The sequence below is a fragment of the Mercenaria mercenaria genome, unplaced genomic scaffold, assembly GCF_021730395.1.
Source record: "Mercenaria mercenaria strain notata unplaced genomic scaffold, MADL_Memer_1 contig_1887, whole genome shotgun sequence".
Taxonomy (NCBI): domain Eukaryota; kingdom Metazoa; phylum Mollusca; class Bivalvia; order Venerida; family Veneridae; genus Mercenaria; species Mercenaria mercenaria.
Genome location: NW_026459901.1, coordinates 27651 through 54461, shown reverse-complemented (window position 1 = coordinate 54461; position 26811 = coordinate 27651). Strand labels below are relative to the sequence as shown.

The 26811-nt window shown below is 34.9% G+C and overlaps 1 protein-coding gene across 1 annotated transcript; it reads left to right on the top strand.

Moving 5' to 3' along the window:
- The first annotated feature begins 180 nt into the window (after positions 1–180).
- On the top strand, positions 181–26052 carry LOC123524567 (tyrosine-protein kinase FRK-like). Its single transcript, XM_053532948.1, has 9 exons — positions 181–330; positions 5882–6028; positions 6310–6566; positions 8617–8773; positions 16042–16173; positions 19618–19827; positions 20135–20302; positions 20567–20707; positions 24118–26052. The coding sequence occupies exons 1-9, from the start codon at positions 183–185 to the stop codon at positions 24282–24284; spliced, it is 1527 nt and encodes a 508-aa protein (XP_053388923.1). The 5' UTR covers positions 181–182; the 3' UTR covers positions 24285–26052.
- The last annotated feature ends 759 nt before the right edge of the window (positions 26053–26811 follow it).

The window sequence follows — 26811 nt, the reverse complement described above, 5'->3', positions numbered from 1 at the left end:
CCCGTTTTTAAGCAATCGCGTTTGACATCCTTCAATTTCTTAGAATTGTTGTTACTTTTATATTGAAATATTGCGACCGTATACGTTTAAAAGCAAAAATTAATATCATTGTCTGGCATGAAATAAGTGTATTTTTTTATACTTCACGAATTTTTTTAATTGTATTTATTTCAGGAGGACGTATGCTAGTACTGTCGATGTTAGCTCCAGATAAGAAATCCAGCAGAGCACGTGTCGCACACATTCAAATCAAGTCATACAATGGACGGCTATATATAGCTTTAAGAAGACTTTTCACTGACATATTCGACCTTATTCATTTCTATAAGTGTAAGTATTATTTTCACTTCGTAACGGCATTATTTCAAATTATAAGACACGAGAAATCTCTCGAAAAAACATTATATAATTATAGTTTTGATAAAATCTGCTTTTTACTGCATCCGGGCGCGCATTAACAGGGGACATTTATATATCCACGCGGCGAGTTAACTGCTTCTGCTTTTCAATTTCTCAGCCAGACAGAAATATGAATTCTTACGCACATTTTAACGAACAAATAATGATCGAGGAATGAAAGTTTTGTACTTAATGCCAAGCGATGTCATCCACACTATATATTACTTGGACAGCTGCTGCAAGTTAAGGGTCGCTCTAGCTTTGTTCTCACTTACTTATTCGCTTTGGAATGAGGTGATAAATTTGAAAGTTCAGCAAACACGCGTTGATGCAAATGCAAGAGAAACTATAATAAATAATAAATACAGATTATATAAATATCTATATAAATACCTTATTCCTTGTAGTTGGAATGGATTCATTTTATAGAAGCAATTCGTTTCATGCCGACCTTATAACATTCTATGTTGTTGATTTTCATGTACATTTATGAATAGGCGGTAGAAACATTAAAAAATACACGTGGCTGGTGACAATTGACCAAACGGCGGCTGTCAATCAAACCAATAAATCGATATGCGATCAACCAATAAATGCACTTGATTCGACGCACACCTGTAGACAGTGTTAATGTAAATATTAACCTCCGACAATGCGATCTCGTCACTTATAAAAACAACTGAAAAACTCCTTTTGAAAATGATTAAAATGATACAAGTAAAACTTATTAGAAATGGTAAAAAGGTGTCAGTGGGGACTTTGCAAGTACGATAGTCGCTTCATAGAACGCCTAGATTATCCCTTTTCCAAAACCTAAGTAGAGTTTTGAGAAGTGTCTTCGCTGGATTAAGACTAGCGGACGTCCTCACAGACAATTGAAAGTTGATAAAATCTACGGAAACTACCACATATTTGTATATACAATGGTATTGATATATCTAGTTTTCACCTAATTCACATTTCATCGTGCTATAAATTAGTCTAAATTTGGTATCGTAGGTGTATGAGTTCACATTAAATACAGGCTTCGTGCCCTTTCTTTTGTACAAGCCGGGAGAAATTCATATAGAAGCTGTGCGGAGATTATACGGAAATCGTGCAATTTCAGTGCAGTTGCCTTGCAGTCACCGCAAGATTCCAACGGAAATCTTACGTGCTGGAGATGACCAATATAATATAACCATCTGAAAAATTTTATGCCATATCAAGGCCGCCGCTCGGAAATGATTTTGCCGCTATAGTGTTTCCGCGCGATGATTGCTCAATATCCGTGCGATTGCATTCGGTACTGCAGCAAGCAGGAACATTGTGGCCGCTGTGCGAGGACGGTGCGAAGGTCTCAGGTGTCTACAATCTCCGTACGATTTCTTTTAGGCACTATGTCCACGAAAAATCGTGCGTTGGCTGCACGATCAGCTCTTGGCCTCCTAACGGTGCCCGTGCGGAGATTGTGCAGCAATGCCACCTGCAACATGTCTACGGTCTACAGCCTTTCGATTAATTCATATATGTATAACTTTTCGCTAAACAAAATCGTAGAGGCTGCGGAGCCCGTGAATCCGTACGAAAATCGCACTGATCTGCCTTCAACCCCCTCCCCCACCCTCCCACTGCCTCCGCATGGAGGCCGCACAGAACACAGAAAGGAGAATACAATTAGTCTACAACATAGGCCAAAGGTAAACTAGGCATTGTTGGTTTATTTCTAAGCCATAACACTTCTTATTGGGCATTTACATAACGAGGAATTGTGAAAAGAAAGTGCCAAAATGTTCAAGTAGCAAAAATATGAACTAAAAATGCTACATTATTCGTGCCCAAACTTTCAGTTACCTCGATCAACATGTACGTGGAAAGGCGTCGGTGATGTGAATTCTTTTTAGGCTGAGGGAGAAAGGCTATTTATGCCTAAAATGAAAATGTATCATTATCCTTCAATGCACTTTTTCCAGTTTTGCACACGGGGCATACGTACTGATAGAGTACAAGTCAAATACTAAGAAAATATCAATCTGAATGATAAACAAATATTTTTATAATAACAAAAACACGCACTTGTTAGCGATTTATTAAAGAAGCAACACAAATTTTCAACAATAGATATCATCAGTTATTGTCGTCGTGTAGCCTTCTTCCGTCTTTTTTTTGACTTCTGAATATACATGCTTTCTCAACTAATCCTGTCCCCGAATGTCGGAAAATCCAAAAACTATCAATGTAACACTCCTAACAGTACTTTCTCGCAATTCATCTTAATTGCAATTAGAGAAACTGTAAGCGAACAGCATGGATCCTGACCAGCCTGCGCGGATGCAAAACCATTATGTTGGTTTTCTCATGGCGCGGCTCCTTTTGTATGAAATGTTTAAGTGCGAAACTGAACGACATTCCTTATTGTTTTTTCAATATTTCAAGTGACTAGCTAACAACGAAGATACAAGATACGAAATGTGGTGAAACTGTTTTCCAGACAAAAATGAAATTCATTTTTAACGAAAAAGAACATTTTGAAGGGCGGCTAAAACATCAATATGTTTCTTTTTTTTATGATATGTAACTTTATTTAGAGGTTTTGATTTTCATTATAATTTTAACTGTGTATTATATTTATTGCTTTTTAAACCTATATTGAGTATTTTTAATAAATAAAATCATGGAATCTTACGCAGATGATGGATAAATGAGATAATGCCTCTTATGGTAAAAATGTACTTCAGTCTGTGAACTTGAAACCGTTACTTGAATAAAGCTCATTTTGGTACCGCTTAGTGCATTGAATTTATAACGTCAACGTGAATGCACAATGCAAACCGTATTGAAGGAAAACCTGCTTCAAAATGACAGAACAAAAATAAAACTCTAACTCATTTCGCTTCGAAACATTCAGAAAATAATATGAAACAGATACAATCGACGCAGACGATATTTTAGGATGGAAAGATGGAAGAAGAGTGGTTTAACTGAGGCTGCTCTTGCGAAAGGTTCAGAGCCATGCGTTCTTTGTTCAGACCCGCTGTTTCTGTCAGATGTTTTCAAGGAAACGCACTTTCGACATGGTTCACTGTTGTGCATACAAAAAGTTTCGATTATAGAATTTTGGCGGCAAATTGGGTTCATTCTTATTTGATGAAGGTTTTATTCCAAAATCGAAGTATGGTATTCCAGTGCTGAATGTAATATCAAAAATGAAACCACTATGATTTCATCTCGTGCATTTCTTTTGGTGTTTCAAACATTTTAAAAGACGGATAAAACTAAGAAATAAATAAAACCACCATTTACATGTTCTTTGAAATGTTTTCGCCAGAATGCTGAAAACAAAATATTTGACTGGGATTTAGTGTAAAAGTGCATTTTGACGCAGATGCGAAGGAATTCGGATATTTCAGGACTGCAACTCACTGCAGGCCTGGAACGCCTGTATAAATTATAGACCCCGGTATATACCGGATTCAAGCAATTTGAATGAAAATTATCTTTAATGTATATATTTTGTGACCATTGTAATACTAACCCTAACCTTTTGTCAGTATATTATACATATTATACACTAACCGCATGCTGTCGTACAATAATTTGCGTATTTTTTGCCGTGCGCTCCGATTGATAATCAGTTCAGGACATGCGCAGAAGACCGTTCCAGGTATGACAGACTGCAATGAGCAACATCGCATAAAGAATGTCCGTGACATTGAGCGCAAAGTGAACAAAAGTTACGATATGCCAGCATCAAATGGGGATTTTACATTTATGCGTTTCGAAGCGCCTTGTCAGAATTTTCTGTTGATTTTAATTTCACAGTTTTGCATATCATGGATCACAAATGTATCATAATTAAAATGATTATAGCGAAGTCTACAAGCAACCACCGACTGGATATTTCCTTAATGAATTACTGTGATCATTGCGTTGGAGATCCACGGCTTAAAAATGTGCCATGAATTGATTACAGTGAAGTCTTCATGCATTAAGTTAGCTCTAAAACTGTTTCAAAAATGGATAAAAGAATTTAGCAGATGCGTATTGATTGCACGCAATGCTAATTACGACGCCAGTATTCAGAAATCCATGTGAATGTAGACTCTCTTCTTGCAGACAGCTAGTCTAATAGAATTTGAGACAGACTGAAATTCTGATACCCTGACAGAAACGGCAAGGGTGTCCGTGGTCATCATTTTAAATGACATTTTACATTATAATATAAACAAAATAATTAGCATCTTTAAGGAAATTGTTGAACTGACATTGAAGTATATTTCTAGATGATATACTTAGATTGTAAATTACTTAACACTGTAAATTATGTGAATCTATTTAGTAAAAATATTTCATTTTTGTGTACTTTCATCATCCTGTATATACAAAAATGTATCTTTAAAGGACATAATGAACAAAACGTTTGTGTGACGTTAACAGCATAAATGACGTATCAACGTCACAATATTTACATTACCAAAACAAAAAAAAGTAAATTTACAAAAAATCTGCCGTGAAGACCCCCTATTTTTATTTTATTTTCTTGTTCAGAAATGATTAAAGAAGAATACATTTGAAAATCAAGGACTTTGACCGTTCTGTTTTATTTTATTTCGGCTAAACGGCCATGAAATACATTGAATATTTTCGCTATTTTCCCCCACCCCTACTACGGATATCTCTTTATTTAAGCATTTTCCAAATGAAATAATTTACAAAACGCAACATGTAAACAATAACATTTAATTTAGCTAAATTCCTGAGTTTGAAATAATGTAATAACATTAATTTTAATGCGATAATTACAGAAAAACGGCGTTTTCCCTTGAAAAATACATGTGCCGCTAGGTGGCGCTCTTCAAAGGAAATGTGGACTCAGAGCGATTTTCTTTTTTCTCCAAATGGAAGACAGGAGATGTTAGTATATACAGACCTAATATCAGTCTTCTATCTCATACTTCGAAATTTTCGTAGGAACCCCGCGAACCACCTTAAGTGCTCATAATTATAGCTAATATGTATACCTGTCTTTTAACATCTTGCAGAAAAAATAACTACTTTTTCACTGGATCCGGGTATGTATCAATGAGATAAGTATCGTGTATAAACAAGACAAATCACGTGCAGTTATGTTAAACTTTCATTTTTGAAATGCCGTGCCAGGGCCGAATATTTAGCATTGCGCAGGTGGACATCTTGTATTTGCGCCTAATTTCTACCGTAAAATAGAAAAAGTGGAAACTCTAACGGTCGCTCATCACGACAAAAACGAAAATGTTGAATAAAAGTCAGTAAAAAATGCATTCCAATCCATGGACTGTTTGATTGTATTAAAGACTTACGTTATCGACCCAAAAACACACTGCCATCTCCAGTATGCACATCGGCGGCTCGCTTACTCGGTGTTTACTTTCTTCTCATTTGGAAAAGAAGATGATTCAATTTTTGCCGAAAACCGTGAATTTATTGGGTCACATGTAACTTTAAATATTTTTACATTTAACAGGTACAGCTGATGACCTTCCTTGCAAACTAAAGACACCAGCTCCGAGACAAAATCCCGTTGTATATCCCAGGAAATTAGAAATTGAAAGGGAGTCTGTTGCTATTATCAAGTCAGTCAAAGTTGGTGAATATGGAGAACTATTTACCGGTATGTAAATGAGAAGACATGTTTTGGATAAAGATTACAAATTACACAGCGAAATATATAAAAATATTAGAATGATGTGTTTAAACAAGAATGTAATAATTACTTGACGCAGCACACTGCACAGTCTGATCAAAGCTACGGAATTAGCACTGCTCTGTTAGATAGCCTAATTAATGCTTGGTTGTAGTAAAATATTTTTAATGAAACGTTGGAATGCGCATGGGCATTTATTAGGACTATAAAAGTTTTCATAGTATTGCTCCATGTTTTCACTTTTACAGGTAAATTGTTCAACACATTCGATGTAACTATCGTGACAAAGTGCAAACTCGCGGTGGACCATTTCTTAGCAGAAGCGCAGACTATGTATACATTCAAGGAATCCAGACACTTTGTTAGAATGTTAGCTGTGATAATAAAACCTGAACCATTTATGATTATACTCGGAGAGACGGTTCGCTGCACGTTACAAACATATTTGCAGAGAGACAGAGGAAACACTATAACCTTCAAGTCTTTGACTAAAATGGCTGCTGAGGTATTATTTTGTTAAAAGGAATGGCAGTATTTTTCTAATATTCATATTGTCAGTTAATTTAAGACAGTAAAACATGTTTTTTTTAGAATAGGCTTAAGATGAGACAGTTAGGGACATGTCCATATTTGATAAAAAAAAGGCACTCATTTTGTTTCCATTGTAACGTAAAACAAAATGGCGGATTTTATATATTATCCTCTTATCATAAAGCGAATGGGATATGGTAACTGTCTCCGTTCATCTGTGTGTGCGTGCGAACATGCATGGGACCGTGCATCCTTCACACTTTTGTCAGGAACATAACTCTAAAACTATTCAAGGGACTTTGTTAAAACATCACAGTGTGACAGAAGCATTAAGAGAAATTGCAGTTTACAAGAACCATAACTCTACCTTGCTTACTTTTTGAAATGTCTCCCTTTCAATGATTTACTTATATCCAGTTTGTTCGGAGATATCTCCAAAACTTGAAGGGATATCACGATTAGCTGCTAATTTTGGATTATTGACAGTAAGACAATATTGTTACAGCGTTGTAATGGAGTATCTTCTGAGGCCCATGTCCCCTTACGGTATTAAAACAGTAGGACCTTTACAATCAAAGAACGCAACTAAGCAACAAGAAATCAAACTCTGTTTAACTGAGTCTGTGTATGAGTTATTACTGAATGAGGCTAGTATACAGATAAATTGAATGAACTCCATGATACCAAATGACTAGACAATATAACAGCACTGAAACTAGTTGCGAAGACTTTTCGCGGCCGCTTTACTGCTTTTTTGACAGTTAAAAAAAATTGATGACAGTCAGCATTGATGTTAAAGACAAAAACAGATTATTAAGGGCCAACGATACTTTTGGTAAAAACCTAGTATAACAGAAAGTATATAACAAAATGTATTTCATAACAAAACAATAAATCTAAAAAAGGCAATTTCTTAAACGATTTTTCTAGACGCATACGTGTACGTATAACGAGTAAAGTCCTATACTTAGTAATAAGCACCTGTTAAATAGTTTGCGAAGCTGCTCGCTACTTGAACAACTCAATTTTGAGAACTTTATAATAATCTGAATCCATACAACTCCGCTTCTTGCTAAAATGAAGGAAAACATGCTATATATGCCCGTTCGCGTGCAAGAACGAACCCACAGCCTGTGACTAATCCAGTATAGGAAGTCCATCAGTTGTTTTCTCATTTGAAAAGCTTGGTCAATGAACATGATTCTGGAAATCGGGAAAACGTATAGCGAAGACATTTTATCAAGTTTTACTATCGCAATTTTAAATTTGGTTTACTTTAAAGACAATTCTGCGACAAGGTATTTTATGGAGATCTTATACAATTTTGTAAGATTCTAGATCAGTTGTACTTAGGAAAACTTTAAAACTATAAGATGTTTTATCAAAAGAGGTAGAGACCCTACTTCGAAACACATCGCATAATTGCTGTTTAGCTCTTTTACAATTTCATGCTATGGTTTCTTGTTTGATTGTGTCTAGTGAGACAGATGGAAGAGGCAGTTCTTGGCAACTGGGATACTTGTTGTTTGGCATTTTTCGCCTGCCCTTTAATGATGTTTGATCTGCCCTTCTGCAGTTTTAAGCATTGAATAAAAGCGTTTTGTATAATATAGTCTGTTAGGTAATTTGTGTATACTTATTTGTACAAACATGTATATGTTTTACATAGTGTGTCTTTTATTACTGTTTCAAGTGTTAAAAATCCATCTGGCGGGGATAACTTCTATTTACACTGCAATGTAGCTTTGAAACTATGATGAAAAAGGAGGGTGGGGTAACAGTGAGATTTGGTGCATATCCTTAATGAGCTTAAACCTTCCCATGGTGTTTTTGTGACATTTTCAAGGCGTGTCCCACTGTGTTCCTTTAGATGTTTGTTTACATATTCATACTAACTTTGCAATAGGGTTTCTTTTTTAAGCTTTTGTCGAGAGAAGGGTTGGGCGGAGAATTGTCTGAATTGTACCTAAAATATTCATGAAAATAACGAATGTGTATTTCAAGAATACTGAATGTTTATCTAGATTGCTGATGGTATGGCGTTTTTAGAGAAGGAAAAAATTGTTCATAGACATTTAAATGCTGAAAATGTGTTTGTATGTGAATTGAACGAATTGAAGATAGTACATCCAAAGTTACCAGGGCTGATGAAAGCTAGTGATAATGATGAACATTTAAAAGGTAGGTACTGAGTATGAACCAAATTACATTGTATATGTCTCTTTCAACTGCTTATGAGACATTTTGCCTTAAGACGAAGTGACCTTGGACGATCGTATTTTCAAGGGGATCGTCTCAACATAATTTATTTATATTATGTATGGTAGGAAAAATGCCTGTAATGATGATAAGGTCTGGCTTATTATGCCGCATATTTGCAATGGGGATAAAGATTTGACTTTGTCTGTTCGTCAGTCCGTGTGTAAATCACAGAAAAGTATATTACACATATTGCTAAAGTATTTGAATAACCGTCCTGGTTGTATAGGAATGCTGCCTAATATAAGGAGTTGCGCACCTGAGTTTTTTTTCCATCTCATATGGGCAGAAATTGCCCAAGGAGAGCTACTGTGGTAGTACTGAGTCCGTCGTCCATAGTCGTCTGTCGTCGCCCGTCGTTGCCAATTTCACTATAAGCAGTCTAGAGGAGGTCACAATTTTACCCTAATTAGAAACATATACTCAGAATGTTTGTGTAAACAAAATCACGGCAGATATTGAAACTAGGAGATCTTAACAATTTTTGGTGAAATACATCACTAAATCAAGCCATAGCCTCTTGAGTGTAATATATTTGAACTTTATAACGATCTAAAATCAAAATCTACGCTCAATATCCCACAAAGATCTTGTTTGCGTTCAAAACCTCGTAGAAATTATCTCACAGAGTCGTTCTTGTCCTTCAACGTTAATATTTTTAATAGACCTTTATAACGGACACGGACAATGTAATCGTACTATGTACTATGGTCAAAGTCTGGGGAATTTCTCAAAACACAAAAATTGAAACGTAACCACAGGGATTTGTTTTATTTTAAAGATATTTTAAAGGTTTTCGCCACTTTATCAAGATACAACATATCTTTATAATTCTCAGTGTTATCCTCTGCTGCGAATACTGGATCAGGTACTATAACCGCCCATTTTCTCGAAGGAGAACACAGACGAAGACTTTATATTTACGTATACATCTAATAAAAAAATTGTTTGCCATTTGATAAAATATCTTTTTTTAATTTTGTAAATTTATGAGAATCATTTTGCCAGTCTATCAAGCGCCAGTCTAGCAAACAAAGCAATTAAAACAAATTTCATCGTAGTGACAGAAAATACATTCTGAACTAAATTCATTGGACGGTAGCCTTTTTTTATTGTATGGGTAAAACAATTATGACCTCAACTCAAATAGCACATGGATAGTTCTCTGCACTCAAATAAGTATAGTTTATGGCAGAACATAATCTATTTATTTAGATACAGGACTGTGAACCAAGCAGCTGTAATGCGATCACAAGCGGTTTTTGCCTTTAAATTGCTTTTTGTACTTTTAGCATATGTAAATGTTGAGTTCTGCTCAACCCGGGGCTAGAGGGCGTGGACGGTAGCATGGATTTCCACTACCGTCCATGAACAGGCTCAATCAAACCGAGCCTGCAACATTTTCGTTTTTGTTGTGTTGAGCGACCTGTGGAGTTTCCACTTTTTCTATTTTAATAACAATGCTATTTCTCAAGTTTGGTGACAATATATCATTCCAAACTTTAGTTATTGACCGAAAACCTTTGTTTCTATTTTCAGTAATAAACAAGTTGAAATTAGCTGCATTTACCCCATATATGGAAAGCTACCTATAATCAAAGTTTTGGTGGAACATCTCTTTGTTATTTACAGTAACTGAGCTCAATCAATTCAAGCGAATAAGAATGTCTATATTGAACTCATGCCGTCGTCGGTGTTGCTCTTTGCTCTTGGGTAAAGTTAGCCACCTTCGAAATTTCCCTATAATCATTAAACCTCATATTTTATAATAGCGTTGGTTAAATGTTTAGGTGAACCTCCTCAATGCCTTTACCAAAGTCACTATAATAAAAAAGAATCATTTCTTCAGGATTGATCTTGTTAAAGGGTAAATATCTCATAAATTATGCTCCAACTCTTTATGCATGTACAAGCGGCAATGACTTCATCTCAAAAGTGTAAATAGGCAAGTAAGAACAAACAGTGAACCACATTATTTATTTTGTAAAAAATGTAAGCTTTTCAAATAAATAGGTACCATTTCTGTGAAATACTAATATTGTACAAACCGAAACGGAATATATTGCTAAACTTAACTTTCGTTTTGACGTATTTAGATATTTATATCACGCTTCTCGATACCTTCTTAATCAAAAAGCATTACTTAAGGACTGATTTTGTTTAAAGGGAATTCCGATAGTTTTTTATGCGCATCTTTCTGCGCAGCCGACACTTTCTATGGAAAACTGAACTGAAGTCAACATTTGTTGAAACATGTCACAGACAGTCTTAAATATGAGGAATCTTGAATGAAATAACATTTTTGATAAGTTTTATCAGTAATCAAATGTTGATACTGGTTTATGTTGTATTGACAAGTATCATGCCTGACAGGTATCTTGCTATTTTTGTGGTTGTGTTTTCACATCGCATTTTAGTACAAAGACAGTGTTCTTCATATAATGTAAGATAATTGACTAAGTACTGATAAGACAATATCACCTTTCAGATTATTTTGTATTCAATTATAGAAAGATTTTTTAAACTTCTAGCAGACATACATGTAATCAATTTGGCCAGGTTCGCGCCATTTTCCGTCCGAACAGGTGTTGTATTCTAGCGGTCTTAACATAAAATTTAGCCAGGTGACCCATATATTTTTAGCCATTTTTATGCCCACAATACAATTATCTACACACAAGAAAAACAGGAAAAAATTCTATGAAAGAATTTTTTCAAAATTTAAAAAAATATTCTTCACTATGGGTATTTTTCACTGCAAAAAGTTCACAAAAGTAAATATTAAACAATTTTTTTTTTCATTTGTACCCATTATTGTAAGGATAGAGTATTACAAATATGACTATGATATCAAATAAGTATATAATAAAATCTGTAAAAAGAAAAACTTTATTGTGCTGTCTTGATGTATATTCTGGTTGGTATTTATAAAAAAAGCAGAAAATTATGAAAATGTTGAAAAATCGCTAGCAGTTTCAGCAACAGTGGGTGTGTTCAATACAATTTTTCACAAAAACAAGCCTGGTGACCTATTGTTTTTATTTGTTCATTGTTTTCAGCACAAAATTTCCTATCATATATGTGAATTTAAAAAATTTCTATGAAAGGAAAAAAACTATAGGAATTCTCTTTAAGGGGTAAATATTTCGTATGGTCCAACTCTTAACGCCTCACTCTCAAAAGTGCTAACTTAAGACAGTAATCTCTGCAAATCGCTCTCTCTCTCTCTCTCTCTCTCTCTCTCTCTCTCTCTCTCTATATATATATATATATATATAAGTTACAATCATTTATGACTGGAACCAAATACCCGTTTAACTGAAATTCTGTTCCATGTTGTTACAAAAAGTAGACTTTCTTTATAACTTAGCGCCACCTCGGAAGTATCATTAGCTCTTTCTTCAACTCAACTCACCTCGTTTGCCACCAAAAGCAGGTGGAGCCAGTGTTTACAGGCCGTGTTACAGCTCATTTTTGTTGTAATTTCTCCCCAACACACTGACACTTACACACTGATCACCAAAACATGAGACATTAAAATAGATAAAAAATTTATTCTTCAAAACACCCAAAACCTAAACCCCTCACCCCCCCCCCCCCCCACAGCCTCCCACCCCCGATATACTTCTACACTGACCCTCAGTTATTCATTGTAATTTCTATTCATATTCCTTTCTTTTTTCAAATATTTGTGTTTCTTTTTTCATTGTTTCAGTACAGCCTACTCTTTCCCACATAATAACAAATGGGTCAAAGATCTGTATTTTTTCTACCGCATTGGCTGCTTTCTGTAAGCCTATACAACATGCTGCTTTACTGGCCTAAACCTTTATCACACTATGCGCTTTTATTTATAATCATATATATTCTTAATACAAGTTCCTAAAACATGTTTGAGAAAACCCCCCAAATTTGAACGAAGTACAGAGTACGTTTACATTTACATTCCCATGTCCGTGTCCGTGATAAAGGTCTAATAAAAACCTGCTAAAATTAAGCAACCCAGGACATAACAAACATTCGAAAATAAATTCAAACAACGTTCTTTCATGTTACAGTTTATGGATTAGAATAAGTTATTTCCATTTTTAGCTGACCTGTCACGTAGTGACAAGGTGAGCTTTTGTGACCGCTTGATGTCCGTCGTCCGTCGTGCGTCGTGTGTCGTGTGTCAACAAATTGTAAAAAAATCTTCCTCAGAACCACTAGGCAGATTTGCACCAAATTTACAGGATTTATCCTTGGGTGGCCCCCTTTCAAATTTTTTTTAGTAGAAATGATCTATAGGTGACCCTCTACCAAAATTGCCTAAGCCATTCTGTTTCGGTTAAAACATGGCCGCTAGTGGGTGGGGCTTATTTTCCATATATGGCTATATTGTCAATCTAAAAATCTTCTTCTTCAACACCACTGGGCGGATTTACACTGAATTTCACAGAAATGATCCTTGGGTACCCCCTATCAAAATTGCCCAAATAATTGAAATCCATGCAGAACTCTGGCTGTCATGGCAACCGAAAGGAAAAACTTTAAAAATCTTCTGGTCCAAAACCACAGTAGCTATAGGCTTTGATATTTAGTATCTAGTATCATCTTATAGTCCTCTAACAAGTTACTTTAAATTATCCCCCTATGGTCAAATATGGTCCCGCCCTGAGGGTCATATAGTTTAGAAATCTTTGAAAATCTTCTTGTCCAAAACCACGGTGCTTAGGGCTTTGATATTTTTATGTAACATCATCTAGTGGTCCTCTACTGAGATTGTTCAAATTATCCCCCTAGGGTTAAATTTGACCGGCCCCGGGGTCAAATTAATGGTTTATATAGACTTATATAGGGAACAAATTTGAAAATCTTCTTGTCCAAAACCATAGTTCTAGGGCTTTGATATTTGGTATGTAGCATCATCAAATAGTCCTCTACCAAGTTTGTTCAAAGTATCCCCTAGGTTCAAATATGGCCCCGCCCCAGGGATCACATGGTTAATATAGACTTATATAGGGAAAAACTTTGAAAATATCTTGTCCAAAGCCGCAGGGCCTAGGGCTTTGATATTTAGTATGTAGCATCATCTATTAGTCCTTTACCAAATGTGTTCAATTTATCCCCCTAGGGTCAAATATTGCTCCGCCCAGGCCGGGGTCACATGGCTTAAATACACATGTATAGGAAAAAAACTTTAAAAAATCTTATTGTCTGAAACCACAAGACCTAGGTCTTTGATGTTTTGTATGTAGCACTGCCTTATGGTCCTCTACCAAGATTGTTCAAATTATTACCCTGGGTTGAAAAGAGACCCGTCCCTGTGAGTCCATAGTTTTTTTTTTATTTACATAGAAAAACTTTAAAAATCTTCTTATACGAAACTGGAAGGCCTGGGCTTTTGATATTTGGTATGTTGCATTGCCTAGTGGTCCTCTATACCAAGATTATTCAAATTATGCCCCTTAGTTGAAAAGTAGCCCCACCCAGAGTGTCCCAAGTTTTATATAGACTTATATAGGAAAAAATTAAAAAATCTAGGCCGAAGGCCTTTGATATTTTGTATGTATCATTGCCTAGTTGATTTCTAACAAGATTGTTTGAATTATGTCCCTGGGGTGAAAAGAGGCCCTGCCGTCCCGACCTACTTTCTTGGGTTTTTTTAAGATACACCCTTGAAATTTGGATGACATGTACACTTTTGCACATTGATCTTAAAACTGACTTTCAGTGACCATGAATGTGACCTACTGACCTACTTTCTTAATAGTTAAGTATCAGTTTGACATTTGATATAATATTATGTAGCTCATATTACTCAGGCGAGCGATCCAGGGTCATAATGACCCTCTTGTTTTCATGTAATGTTGCCGGTAACTTTTTGCTGTTTTTTTTTGTTTTCTTTGTTTTCATATATGCGAGTGTCTGTCGAATGAAAAAATCGGAAACTTTTGAATATAGTGATGCGCCTTTTTAGATAAAGATTCGTGAAATTGTATATGTTTGTATACATGTATACTGCTGATGTTGTTGTTAACTGAAGGTCATACTGGAACTAAGTATTCGTTCCGTTTTTATATTACATTATGTATGTTACCTTGATCGAATAAATATTTTACAATTATTAATATAATTTTTGATTATTATCATCTTGCTTTTGACATCAGATAACCCAATTTCAAACTTGACAAAGATTGCAAACATTCTGACAATTTTTTAAAGGAAAACATGGTAGAAAATGTTGCCTCTAAAGTGTTAAGAATGTTTTAGTATTATTTGAATCATTGACCTTGTCTTTAAGACCATTTAACCCAGTTTAGAATTTGACTTAAATTTTGATAGAAAACATCTGACCATGTCTGACCCAGTGTTATTATAAATTTACTGATTCCTTGGTATCATTAATTTACCTTTACCTATTATCTTTTATAAAAATCAGGTAACAAATATGGTCTCCAGAGCGATTTTCTTTCTAAAATGTGACCTAGGTTTTGACACTTTTTTGAGATCTAGATTTTATGAAATCAAACATTCTAAACAGGTTTCATAAAGATCAAATAAAAATGTGTTCTCTTGTGTGTTAGCAATGTTTTTCTCTGCTTTGACCTAGTGGCGTTTTTCCCTAGATAAAGCAGTTTCAAACATGGTCTAGATTTTATAAAGACAAACATTCTGACCAGATTTCATATAGATCTAGTTCAAAATTTTGTCTCTATAGTGTTAAATGAGTTATTTTATGAGTAGACACAATGACCTACTATCCACTTTCAAACTCTTCCGATATCTTATCAAGACCAATCCATCAAGTCATATTTGGATTGGACCAGAACTGTGAACGCCTTCATTTGACTTACACTGATTTTAAAAGCAGACAAAAACAACTACTTTCTGATAATTATCTGGACGCGAAAATTACATCCGGATTCATATTAGCAGTTACAATATTCGAAACAACTAAATTTTGCAGATATAAAAGTGTAATAACATGCAAGTGAGCGACTTCTTTTACGTGTGCCAAACAAAAACTGAACTACGACAAAATGATATTTTGCACAAACGTAATGAAATCAAAAATTCTATGTCAACAAAATTAGATCAGTATTAAAAAGGAAAAATCAGCTAACCACGTGGTGCTAATTTGTCAAGCACGATATAGACCGACTGTTGTAAAGATCATCTAAGAATATAATAAATATGTTTATTATAAGGTGAAAATGAATGGCAATGGACTGCACCAGAAGCAATAGCTGACGAAGATAAGTTTAGCACAAAATCGGACGTGTGGTCATTTGGGGTATTGTTGTATGAACTCATCACGTTTGGAAAAAAACCATATGCAGGTAACCATAAACAAATTAACGGGTACAGTTTTCTATGTGTTTAAATCATTCTGAGTCTTTGTTGATTGCATAAATGTGTAATTGATACCAATGTGCCGACATATATACTGTCCTCCTATACACACATAGGTGAAGGGCAGGTGAACTCCCCTGGACGCAAATATAAAAGGTTAGAAAGTGTCTATTGTACATCAAACCTTTTTCCAGACAGATTATAGGTTCTGTTTGTTTTTTGTTGTTTTTTTTTTTTTTTTGGTTCTGGAATTTAATATGAAGATCGAGCGAAGTATATTTTGCAAATATACAAGTGATGAGAATTTCTGACTACTGATTATAAAGTAAAGTAACAAAATAATTGTTGCATTCCTTGTTATCAACAAAAAGTGAAAACCTACAGGAACCCAAACACGGCCTTCAATAGATTCACACCAGGGTCTTTTACTTAAACTTTATTGTCCGCGGCGGTTTACAAGAATGGTTTTCTGATTTCTAACAATTCGTAGAGCAGCATGATGTTCTTCCCAGAACAATGTGAAATTGTGTGATTTTTTTAATTATAACATAATTACAGAAAGTGAGTAATGTTAGCATATCTCTTAAACAGCTTCCAAGAAACAAAAAAACAACAACAGTGTTTACAATTCTATATATACAAAAAGTTTCCTTGAAAAAGCTACCAAAGTATAGGCCCATGATTAATTGAAACCAGAAACTTGGTTACATAAAACAAAAAAGAATTTGTTTTCTTTTTAGCCATTTTTATTATTATGATAGCTCGGAAAGACTGCTTGATTACCTACTTAGTACTTAATAGGTCTGAAATCCAAGATAGTAGCCAGAATGTTATAAGATTTCGCCTTTAATATAAACTATATCCCAGTATTGTATGATTGATTTTCTTGTTGGATTTAACGTCGCACCGACACATGATAGGTCATATGGCGACTTTCCAGCTTTTAATGGTGGAGGAAGTCCCCAGGTGCCCCTCCGTGCATTATTTCATCACGGGCGGGCACCTGGGTAGAACCACCGACCTTCCGTAAGCCAGCTGGATGGCTTCCTCACATGAAGAATTCAACGCCCCGAGTGAGGCTCGAACCCACATCGATGAGGGGCAAGTGATTTGAAGTCAGCGACCGTAACCACTCGGCCACGGAAGCCCCCTTATTTCATCACGGGCGGGCACCTGGGTAGAACCACCGACCTTCCGTAAGCCAGCTGGATGGCTTCCTCACATGAAGAATTCAACGCCCCGAGTGAGGCTCGAACCCACATCGATGAGGGGCAAGTGATTTGAAGTCAGCGACCTTAACCACTCGGCCACGGAGGCCCCCTGATGCAAATAAAAGAAAAGTATGTCAGTTAATGAAAGGCTTACATAAAGTAATTAAAAACTGAAAATTGCATAAAAATTTATTATTTCAAAAGATCGCATTATAGGAAAATAGGAAAAATGTATAAAGAACTTATCCCATAACTCCGTATCAATAGCCCCATCTTGTGATATGAAACAGGGAAACATTTTCACTACACTGCAGAGAGGAGTTTACAACCATGTCAGATTAATAACCACATATGTGCAGTTAATCTATTTCTTATCACTTGCTAATGAATAAACAATTCGACCCTCAACCTACACAGAATCCTAATTTAATTCCAGTCTTTTTAATATTCTACAGATAATTAAACTAAAAATAAAATGGAATTCTAAAATATTGCTGATTACATAAAAGAAAGAGGAAATAAAACAAGGTCTTTAAAAAAAGAATACAATTTTTTTAAATGAAAGTTATGTGTACACACGATGCGTTTGTTTGATTAACAGACAATAAATTCCTTCTAAAAGCAAAATATTGTCGAAGTTAGAGGAAAATTGAATTATCACATACATTGTCTAAAAGAATCAAACCTTCTTGACGGACAATGCAGCTGTGGTATGTATTGAAGCACACTGGCCGGGAAACTCTCTGTTTACCTGTTTCAGATCACGTGGTTAATTTTGTCGATGTTGAGTATATGTATATCATAAAATATCGTGTTTTTTGTACATTAAGTTCTCCGGTGATATGATGCTCTGCATCAAAATTTTACTTGTACTAGTGTATAGAGTATAACTTGTTCAGTACGTGGCATTATCTTTCTAGTCTGGTGCCAGTGGATATTTCCATCTGTACCTTCAGATAGTGATAGTTCTTGCATCCCTTATTCATTAATTTTTGGAAAGAATAAAATAAAACGAATGCTTTTTATTTTAAGTACAGTTTTATTGTTGTAGTGTATGAATTTACGCATTCATACGCGAGACATCTTTCACCCCGGGAAACATTATTTAAATTGATGATGGGTTAGAAATTGTATTCCCTTTAGTGGCCTGTATGATTTTTCTATATCTTATTGCTGTCATATTACCACTGATGTGTAAATTTAATAGACATTTACAAGGATGTATAGAATTATACACTTTCTAAATATGATTAAGATAAAATCCTTCAAACATTTTAGCGTATAAAATTTCACGAAGCGTTTTACGTCACCTTTAAGGACACGTCACGGCTGAGATAGTTTAGCATTATTGCAATACACAATCGGTATTAACATTGTGTTTCTAATACATGTGCTCATTAGATAAATCCTCAATATCTACGTGAAAATAAGGGATGTGTTTTGTATGATTGCAACACTATGAGTTGCTCTAATTAGTGACAAATAACTGAAACAGTAGGAATTTGTACGTGACTTGGATAGACAAAACGACAATGAAGTAACAATGTATTCATTTAATGTTTAAATTTATCAGTTGTAAGCTAAAATATAGAATACCCATTTTCATGAAAATCAAACTGGAAGTTAGAAATAACAAAAAAAATAATAAGGTCATGAGTCATCATATACCTGTCAAAATTTGTCATTAGTTTTCACGAGTTGTCAAAATTATTTTTATCTCTCTATTCTGCAAAAGCATTGTTTTTGTAAGTATCTTGGTCGGATATTGTAGTGTGTAACTTACTTTACATTCCACATTAATATTTGTGCTTGAAATTGCTTTGTTGAGCTCACCGAAATCACGTATGAATTTCTATTGTTTTAGTTTATTGTCTGTTATAAAGTTACCGAATCTCAATATTAAGATAGAAGAATTGTTCCTTTCTGGTAGAAAAAAGAAACTATTTGGTTGAATCATTACATAACGGTTTTTGGAAAGAACTGGAAATTCTTTGGTTTTTTGTTATTCACCGGAAATTCAAAACGTCACATCACCTTAAAATCGTTTAAGTGTACTTCATAATATAATTAACGGATACTATGTATGAATGAATATGTGGTTTCAAATTCTAGCTTAATATGTATGCCAGAAAGTCAGTTGCCTCAAGGTCGGCATCGTAGCAGTTCATAAATCAATTGATTAAAGTTGTTATTGTAGGATTTTTTCTCTATGCTTTTTAGGTCTGGTTGAAGAAGATACGATAAGACTTTTGCATGAAGGATTCAGACTACCGGAGCCCAAGGGCGGTCCTAAATGTTGTCCTGTCGCTTTTTATGTTACAATGCTACAATGCTGGCATCGACGTCCGGAATGTCGTCCAACATTTGACTTCCTTGGAGAATTTCTTCATGATTTTGATGTTGCTGTGGAATCTGAAACTCGTTTGGAATGTACGAGATATAATCATATAATGTCAATTAGTTTAATTCTTTTTTTCAAATTAGAATTCACCATATTCACCAAAGTGCATCACATTGAAGTATTTAAGAACAAGTCATGCGAGTCAAATTGAATTACAATAAAAATAAATTCATTGTTACAAGATCATCACTCCCTAGCGCATGTCTAGCTTTTGATATTACTTAATCAGATCATGCGTCCCTTAAAATACAAGTAGATATTACACATATGCATTTTATATACATATTTAGGTCTTTGTATACTTCTTAGAATAGCATGACTTTTTTGTTTTATGAGATGCCGACATACAAGACGTATACAAAAAAGGAACTTTGACAGAGGAACAAGGGCCGAATGAATTGCCAGCAGATTTAGACATGCTGACAGAGGGACAACAGTCGAATGAAGTGCAAGCAGATTTAGACATACATACTTATGTAAATGTCAGTAGTGTTATAATGTTCGGTAAGGCATGAAAATATTTTATTATTAACTTACTGTATAATTTTTATATAGTTAACACGCCAAGGTTGAAGAGTGATATGATAGCAGACATACATTTACGGTATTTAAGAATCGACAAAGACTCTAATTAATTGTTAAGACAGTGAAAGTCTTTAGTTTGTTATGTATCCAACGCAAGGGCTTGATATGAACTCGTAGATAACTGAATCGAGTGATATGTTTATCCCAGTAAATATTATACGTACAATCAACCGCCACTTTCAGACAAACGAATAGATTCACAGAAGTCACAGAAGTCTGAGCAAAATATAGAAACAACAGAACAAACTCCACTAAGAAACGACAATGGAAAGCCTAAAATAACTGGTGGGTTTGATGTGAAAGTCTTATACGATTATGAAGCAGGTACATGTATATTTTCTACATAAATATCAAGTTCAGAAATTTGTATGACAAATCATTTTAACTGCCTGAAAGCGTTTAGCAGTTAGATGGAGATGTTACAGTGTAATATTCTATGGAATATATATAAGTCATTTAATGCGTGAGAATTCAAGTGAGGAAGCCAGCTAGCTGGCTTACGGAAGGTCGGTGGTTCTACCCAGGTGCCAGCTCGTGATCAGATAATGCACAGACGGGCACCTGGGATCTTCCTCCACCATTAAAGCAGGAAAGTCGCCATATGACCTATCATGTGTCGGTGCGACGTTAAATCCAACAAAAAAATTGTATTGCTGTTAAAGGGACATTATTTTGAGTCCTTCTCAGGTAGACGGCATTTAATACTACATCACACAATCGGGCTATGTTCTGAATACGGTTTATCCGTGTTTTCGTTCATATGGTTGATACTATTATCCTCAGGATAAAACTAACAATTCGGAGACAGGGGGTACAAAATACATAGAAATGACCGATCAACCGAACCAGTACTATTAGCCACAGACACTTGGTGTCAGGACACCGCTCCCCACCCTCTTTCGCCCCTGCCAACTTATAGCCAATATTATCTAGCGTTATAAGCACGTACTAGGCGTAGGTGACGATCATATAACGGGTTTTGTTGCAATATCAGCATGTTTAGTTTTCATCTGGTCTTGACTATGGTCTTCTAAAATAATAAATTGTTTACTTCTTTATTCCAGTAGTTCTACCGGGATGTCCTTTTATGATAACTGATGTATGTCCATGTCCAAAGAATGATACTGATGAAAGATTGTCACATCATTGTATTGCGTTAATGATACTGAAATGCTGTCATTTTGACTTGAAGAAAGAGTATGATTGTCATTGTGGTTGTGTTGTCTGTTGTGGCAACCTCCTGGGATGTGACAACGTGGTGAACTAAACAATGGCTGAAAGCACGATGACAAAGGCATGTCCCTATAAACTAATCAAATAAGGACCGAGCACCGTTCTCAAATGAATCACAGAATGTTGACCGACCGGAATTCCAGAAAATCGGTATCTACGGAGCCTCAGTCATAGTTTCTTGCAAATCATGCATTAAGGTCATTCTGCACGTTTATATCGAAATTATTTCTACAATGTAGAACTTGTTTAAAGTCTGATTTTTCAATTTTTCAGATTATACCTAGAAAATTCAGCAAATGGCAAAGATATAGTCGTGTGCTTGATTTTTTTGCTAGACTGATTTGAAAAATAGGAACCTCAGGCAATATTTTATAATGGAAGTCTATGGGAAAATCATAACTTTCATAACATTTTCGCTAATAGAAATTTTTCTACAATATAGATTTTGATGAAACTTCTCACAGTTGTGAATTAAGACATGACCTATAATCTAATGAAATAAAATTTATAGGTATAGTATTTTTAAGATATTTGGCCATGATAAAAGTGAACCGGACATTTCACGCTATTTTTAAGACATGATTTTGAATTATTTAACGTGTGGTATGTTTTAATATCATATTTCGACTTTAGAATTATAGCAGCAGAGCCATTGAAATAAATTTACTCACAGCTTGCGATTAATTCATAAAATATATTTTTTATTTCCGTACGCCGAATGCAGTCTTTATTCTACGTTTTCCAGAAAAATAAAGTCACGCCATCTCTTCCGGTTTATCAAACATGCAGAACTAACTGAAATAAAGAATTTCTAAAGTAAAATAAACCTCAAACAAATAATTGTATCAAAACAAGTATTTCGATTTATAACAATCTTAAACTATGAAGCAATGTTATCACAATCATTGAAAAACACCATTAAGCGAGATAATAACAGGATTTACAAAACAAAAAGACTTTAGTTTTGTTTAAAGAAAATATTCTGACTTCAACATACTAAAAAACATTTCGATCTCCCCATTACTGAAAGAAAAATCTGGCTCGAAATCAGATTTTAAAAAGAATATTATTTCAATACTCTGAATCCATATTTTGCTTTGAAATACTGCTTTCATATAAAACGCTCTTTAAAATTACATAACATAACATAACATAACAGTCTTTATTCATTATTGAATATTGAACTCTGCTGAAAAAGAGTGCGAGATTGATTTGAAAGTATTAAAGTTATGTAGTATAATTTTCTTCCTACAAGGATTTTGCGCCCTAAGAAGGGTTTCTACTCAAAATACGTTTTATCCCAAGGCTGGTCGTGCTGAAATCCTCTTAGAATTTAGGATAACGCATACACAAATTGCAAAAATGTACGGGGGAGGACTCTATGTTATGTGCTCTAGGAGCTTACGAACCATTGAAGTAAGAAATACAGACCGGTAGTGACGGTTTACCCTTGAAGTCTGGTGTCGCGTTCCCCTTCAAAAGCCGTGTGGAGATGGATTCTGGTCCGGTTGCTTTGTAGTAATTGAATTAACGAAACCAATTTATTGTGATGTTACTGGCTGTAGCATCTGGAGAGATTAACCGTCCTCTTGGTTGAATACTGACAAGAATTGCTCGATAAGTATTTCAGTCTTGGATGCTGTGTTCACATCAATCTGACTATCTCCTATTACGCTACGCATAGGATCTGAGAACGACCTATTGATAGCCTCGTTCTGACGACCCAATCGCTAGCCAATCAGAGCTAAACTTACAACATTTTGCAAATCTACATTTAGCCATGATTTTTGATATTTACAATTCGTAAAGTGTCAGATAGCCGGTTAGCTGAACCGGTAGGCCACTTGCTCTGTAATCGAGGGGTCCCGGTTCGAGCCCTGGAATGAATGTACATTGTTCTTACTCTTTGACATTCGAACAAGTCGTCTGATTGGTTCAAATAAAAATAGATTTGTGAAAATAAAAATAGCAATTATACTAGAAATCCAAAATAGACAGAAGACGAATGTGAATGGGTCGTTATCAGATCTTCGTTTAGAAGATCAAGTACTTAAGTCAGATTGCGTTCACGTGGTCTATGCCATCCTTCGTTATTAAGGCAAAGTCTGTGCTTTCATACTTCTTACTTTGCACTCTTCTCTGAAGGTACCCCACAATGTGTTGATAAGTGCTTAGATGCTGAAGGCAGTCGAATTCAGTCAGTTGAATCTCCATGCCTTTCATGTTCGGATTTCTAAAGGTGTATAAGACTGATAAAACTGGGAACATGCCTTTTCCACGATGGTAGCATACTAATGTCACAAAGAGTGCATTTTAAAGTGTTGGTCTGTTTGTTGATACGAAATCCAGGTCATGTCAATTTGCCGAATTATTCGGTAGAACTTTGAATGCACTCTCACAACAATTACTGTTTTTTAATATAAATCTTTTATTAGTGGAAATACCTCAGTCAATTCCTAGTTTCTAGTTTCTTATCAAACTTTTATTTTAATGTTATCTAGAAGACGACGACGAGATATCCATTTACCCGGACGACATTATAACAAATGTGGATCCAGTAGACGAAGGTTGGTGGATAGGAACAACAGCAAATGGTACACGTGGTCTGTTTCCATCAAACTTTGTGGAAATATTTGAAAACGCCTATGCCGAAGTAACAAAATTATAGAGAAAATGAGGATATATTTTGGCAAAAATCAGTGCCTGAGACAATTGCACACAATCAACTTATCCCCCTGCTGTTCAAGGATGTGAACTACCTGTTGATAATTTACATGTAAATTAATCAAGAAGATTGAATGTTATCTAATTCGTAGTGGCGTTATGTTATCTTTGATTATCAAAGTTCTAAAGTTCAGGGCAGTGAATCCGTTAGAAATTACTTTAACTCATTTGGCATTCTCCAATCGTACTAGTAGCTCAAAGCGAAACAATTTCCCGTAAAACCGAAAAATGCCGAAATAACATACGGGGAAATCACGTTAATTGCTTATTGCCTTTAAGGGTCCGTTACCCTGAGCTTCATTAATGTTACAACTGACTTTCAACACGGAATAAAACTATAGTTACTACATAACTGAAAGGCTCATGGAGTAAGTAAATATTTAAAGAATTTGTTTTATTGTGTGAATGAAGAAACGCTGGTGTCACAGAAATCGGTGTCTGTATGAGGTTCGATTGAACATTTAACTTATGTTTGATATATTGTCGAAGATAAATGTGTAGACTGTGTTGTTTTGTAATTTTGGATGATCTACTCCTTCTATCATTATTTTAGTTTTGTCATTTATATAAAGTTTGATCATATTCATTATGTTTCAAGCGTATACTTCCACATGTTGTTAGGCACTCTGCTTGAACGAATCGAATATTTACATTGATTTTTAGTTATATACAATGTATGCTTTTCATGCAGAACCCACAAAAACGTTTGTTATTCTAAAGGGTGCCTAACCCACATTTCGCTATCGTATACACAGGGAAATCATCCGATTCAGGTAACATTTTTGCATATAATTGCCTTATGACTTCACCAATTTAAAGGCTCAAAATGCCTTAAAGTTTGTTTAAAATGTGGCTGACACAATTACTGTTATGAAAATGAAAAAAAAAATATTGATTTCTTGTTAAATTCTATTTCCGATAATTGTTTTCTCTAATATTTGCCAAATGTGTGACTATTGATGAACAAAGTGCAAAATTTATTGAATATATTGTTTTTGATGGCCACCCTTTATGGTTGTTACTCACATACAGTATTAAAAGTAACACTTTTCTAACCATATAATCTTTCATAACATCTATCTGGATATATGTTTCATCCGTTTATGGAACTTTAAATAATATTAAAAAGCGTCGAAGACAGGAAAAATATGCTTTCTCGACACAAAAGGTCGTTATTCTCAATACTTTCCTAAAACACTTCGCCGAAAAGTTTTTTTCACGAACCAAATGTGTAAAGTAAATTGCACACAGAGAGTTTGGCACAGTGTTTAAAAAAAAGTATTTAGAATGTGTGACAGACGTTTTGTGCCGAAGAAAGAACCGGTTCTTTTGTCTTCGACATTTTCAGTCTCATCAAAAATGCGTCAAGTAATGAAAAAATGTAAACAACAATGTTACCTGAAACGAGTATTTTTTCCTGAAAAAGAAGTCACGTGCGTTGCCCACTCTGTCCAAGAGGACATACACAATGTATATTTTTCTTTTTCGTGTGTACCTATAGCCGGAAACAAGTTCCATCAAACGAGGGAAAAAACAAAGCCTTTAATTTTTATGTTTGTATTATATGTCAAATCCTTATTATTTCCTATTTATAAAACTATTCACAAGTGTTTAATTGTGTATATTTTGCACAACAACAGATGCCAAAAAGGGTATATTTCTGTATAGTACAGAGGTAAAAGCAAGATACGGTGTTAAATATAATAATGAAAAAATAATTGTGTTACTCTTGGTTTACCGTCCGCCCCTTCTCCCTTCGAACTGCTGGCTCGACCCTTCTAAGCCATTTCGAGTAACTTAAGGTGAGTCGATACCTTATTCGTCAAATATGACATTTCTTCCGATTTTGATGAAACTTGGTCCAACTATAGCGCTATGGTTCCTTTTTTGTTTTTCAGTCGTCTTGGGAACAATAAATGATCAGTGATGACGTCACGAACGTCGCAACGTAGGGCGCCAAAATGCCCAAAATCCGCCGTAATAGGTCTTCTAAAATATCTAATCAAGATTTAAAATAAGCGAAATTTCACAATATCATACTTTAACTAATTTACATACGGACTAGTGTGTTTTAAGTGGTATCGCATCACATTACAACGGACATTTATAATTTTATTGAGCAACCCACTTCCTTCTGATAAAAAATTTTGACAAAAAAATCGGCAAATATACGCAAAAATGACATCTTTAAAAAACTGCAAGCCCATTAAAAGTCTGATTTTCAGCACACGTGATCAATTTGCAAATGAAATGTCAAATAAAAAAGGGAACTTTACGTTTTCAGTTTTTCACAATATTGTGTTGAAGACAAACTGTCCTTCCGATTTTTGGTCGTAAAACGCAACGTTTTATCGACGTTGCTTATTGTTTGCATCGTTGCGCTTTGGACGTTTGCATTATATCTTAGGTCCATTTCATCTGTATTCATGAGCCAACAACTTTGGGAAATTATTATGCATCAGTCTTTCTAA